Raw genomic sequence first — 2133 nt, forward strand, 5'->3', positions numbered from 1 at the left:
GGCAGGAAAGTTGACCTTTGAAACCTTAATAAAAAATCGATACAGGGCTTTAGAATATCGATACAGTATCGGAAATGAAATATCGCGATATTTCAGTGTATTGATATTTTCTTACACCCCTAATGTTAAGAAATAAATTGGACAATAATCTGGTTATTTAGTGATATTTCTACAGTAGTGGTCTTGGTCTTGAAATAAAATTCAGAGTCCTCAATGTCGGAGAATGAGACAAGACCAAGTACAAATGCTGTTGAGTCTGAGACAAGACCAAGACCATCAAAAAGTGGTCTTGAGACTGGTCTCATTGTTACATGTATATGACCTCAGACTTCTTTATCCGTAAACTAAAGCAATGAGTCACAAACTTGGGTGAAAAAGAAAATTTTGCTTGAATAACTCAATTATTTAACACCTGAGGGCCTCGGTTTGTGTTGAAGATGAACATGTGTTGCTGTTAAAATATACATTTCTTTGTTTGTCCTCCTAAAGCTGTCGTRTGAAACCTGCTCCTCCTGCTGCAGGCTGGACTGTCTGTGCTTTATGGTCCGTGCAGGATGCTGTCCAACACGAACCCTCAGCAAACCAACTTAAAGTTGGACCAGCAGGTTCAGATGCACTGRAACAGTTTATTTTGATGGGAGGATGCTGGAGCAGTTCCACACAAAACGTGAGCGTCGATTTAAGCAGRAGCGTGAAAATCCAAACCAAACAGGCACAAAAGAGACGACAGAGCAGCAGGAAGGACTGTGGGGACAGGATGCCGCTGTGTTCTGATCATAAAACAGTGAGAAAACACGCAGGACAGGAAGGAGGAAGATGAAGAGTTGTGGAAGAAAAAGAAAAAAAAGAGCATCTCTGTGATGCTGATGCAGCGGGGAGCTGAAGAGAAGGCAAACGTTAAGAGAGAAGAGGAGACGAAAGGAGCAGCAGGACAGAAAAAAATAAACAAATTGAGCTGAGAGATGAGTTCTGCTGGGGAGGATGGAGAGTCCGAMACAGCAGGAGAGGAGAAGGGAAGCAGAAATACAAGCTGAAGAGCCAGGGAATAAAAATCCCTCTTTTTTTTCTGATCTGATCACAAAACCTCCACCTTCATTTTATTTATTCCTTTTAAACCTGCTTTCTTCTCATTTAAACACATAATAATCTGTTATGCATGTTAGACACAAACGCAGGGATGTTTCAAAGAGAAACAGAGAAACTTTTTACACAAGAGAAAGAAAATAGGAACTGAATGAGGTGACAGTAAAGACAGGTGAGAGGAGGGAAACAAATCTGAGATTTCTCCTAAATTCAGCGATTTTTTTATCAAATTTCTCTTCAATTTTAATAAGTAAAAAAGCACCCCTTCACTCACAGACAAGCAGTTTGGACAAAGAATTAACAAAACCAAACAACCTCTTTATTTAACTTTTTCTAGATTTACCCAAATTACCAGAAGTGTAAATATAATTGGAATAAATCAGCCTGGCGCGCGCACAGMAAGGTTGTCTCTCCGGGTCTGCCTGTAGCCCCACACAAGCTTGGTCCTCCGGGGAAAGTAAAGATCCGCCTCACCTTGTCCTGTTGTCCCACACAGGCAGAGCAGAATCCAGCCTAGCCGAGGAATAATCCCACAGACTCTCTTAATCCCCATATCCTTGGTGGGAAAAACGGGAGGCTGCAGAGAGAAGTCTGCTGCTGCTGCAGGAGGAGAGAGGCAGAAGAGCTCTCCTCTCCAGCTCCGAGAGAGATCTCCTCCAACCCGACAGAGGAGGAGAGGAGGAGGAGAGGGGGAGGAGGGAGCGCGCGCTGCGCACCGGTTCCGTTTTGTTGCGCATTCAGCTGCTGCGGGTTGCAGTCTGCACCAAACCCTTTAAATCTGCAGCTGCAGGCAAAATATTTAGAAAAAATAAAGGCAGATKTGGCATGAATGCATGAGCAGAGTAACAGACATTTACTTTGTTACAGCACTTTTTTTCTTAAGATTTGTAATTTTGCCAAGTATATTTTTTTACTTTTACTTTTTTTTAACATTCAGAACATTGACATTTATCTCTTTACTTTCAAATTCAGCACCTTGTTACCCACTATAACATTTAAATATGAGCGGAACGCTTCATGAATAGAGTTGGTTATGCTCTCAAATGTAAA

At 41.8% G+C, this 2133-nt stretch overlaps 1 protein-coding gene across 1 annotated transcript in view; it reads right to left on the reverse strand.

Annotated features, from left to right (window-relative positions):
* The window catches only part of LOC106522895 (contactin-associated protein-like 4), a gene marked incomplete in the record, with an annotated part of 103624 nt that extends 101892 nt beyond the window's left edge, over positions 1-1732 (reverse strand). Inside the window, 1 exon segment of the mRNA XM_014016126.1 lies at positions 1558-1732. Coding sequence (XP_013871580.1) covers positions 1558-1636 — 79 coding nt within the window.
* Between the last annotated feature and the right edge of the window lie 401 nt (positions 1733-2133).

The sequence above is a fragment of the Austrofundulus limnaeus genome, unplaced genomic scaffold (genome assembly GCF_001266775.1).
Source record: "Austrofundulus limnaeus strain Quisiro unplaced genomic scaffold, Austrofundulus_limnaeus-1.0 Scaffold139, whole genome shotgun sequence".
In the NCBI taxonomy this organism is placed as follows: Eukaryota; Metazoa; Chordata; class Actinopteri; order Cyprinodontiformes; family Rivulidae; genus Austrofundulus; species Austrofundulus limnaeus.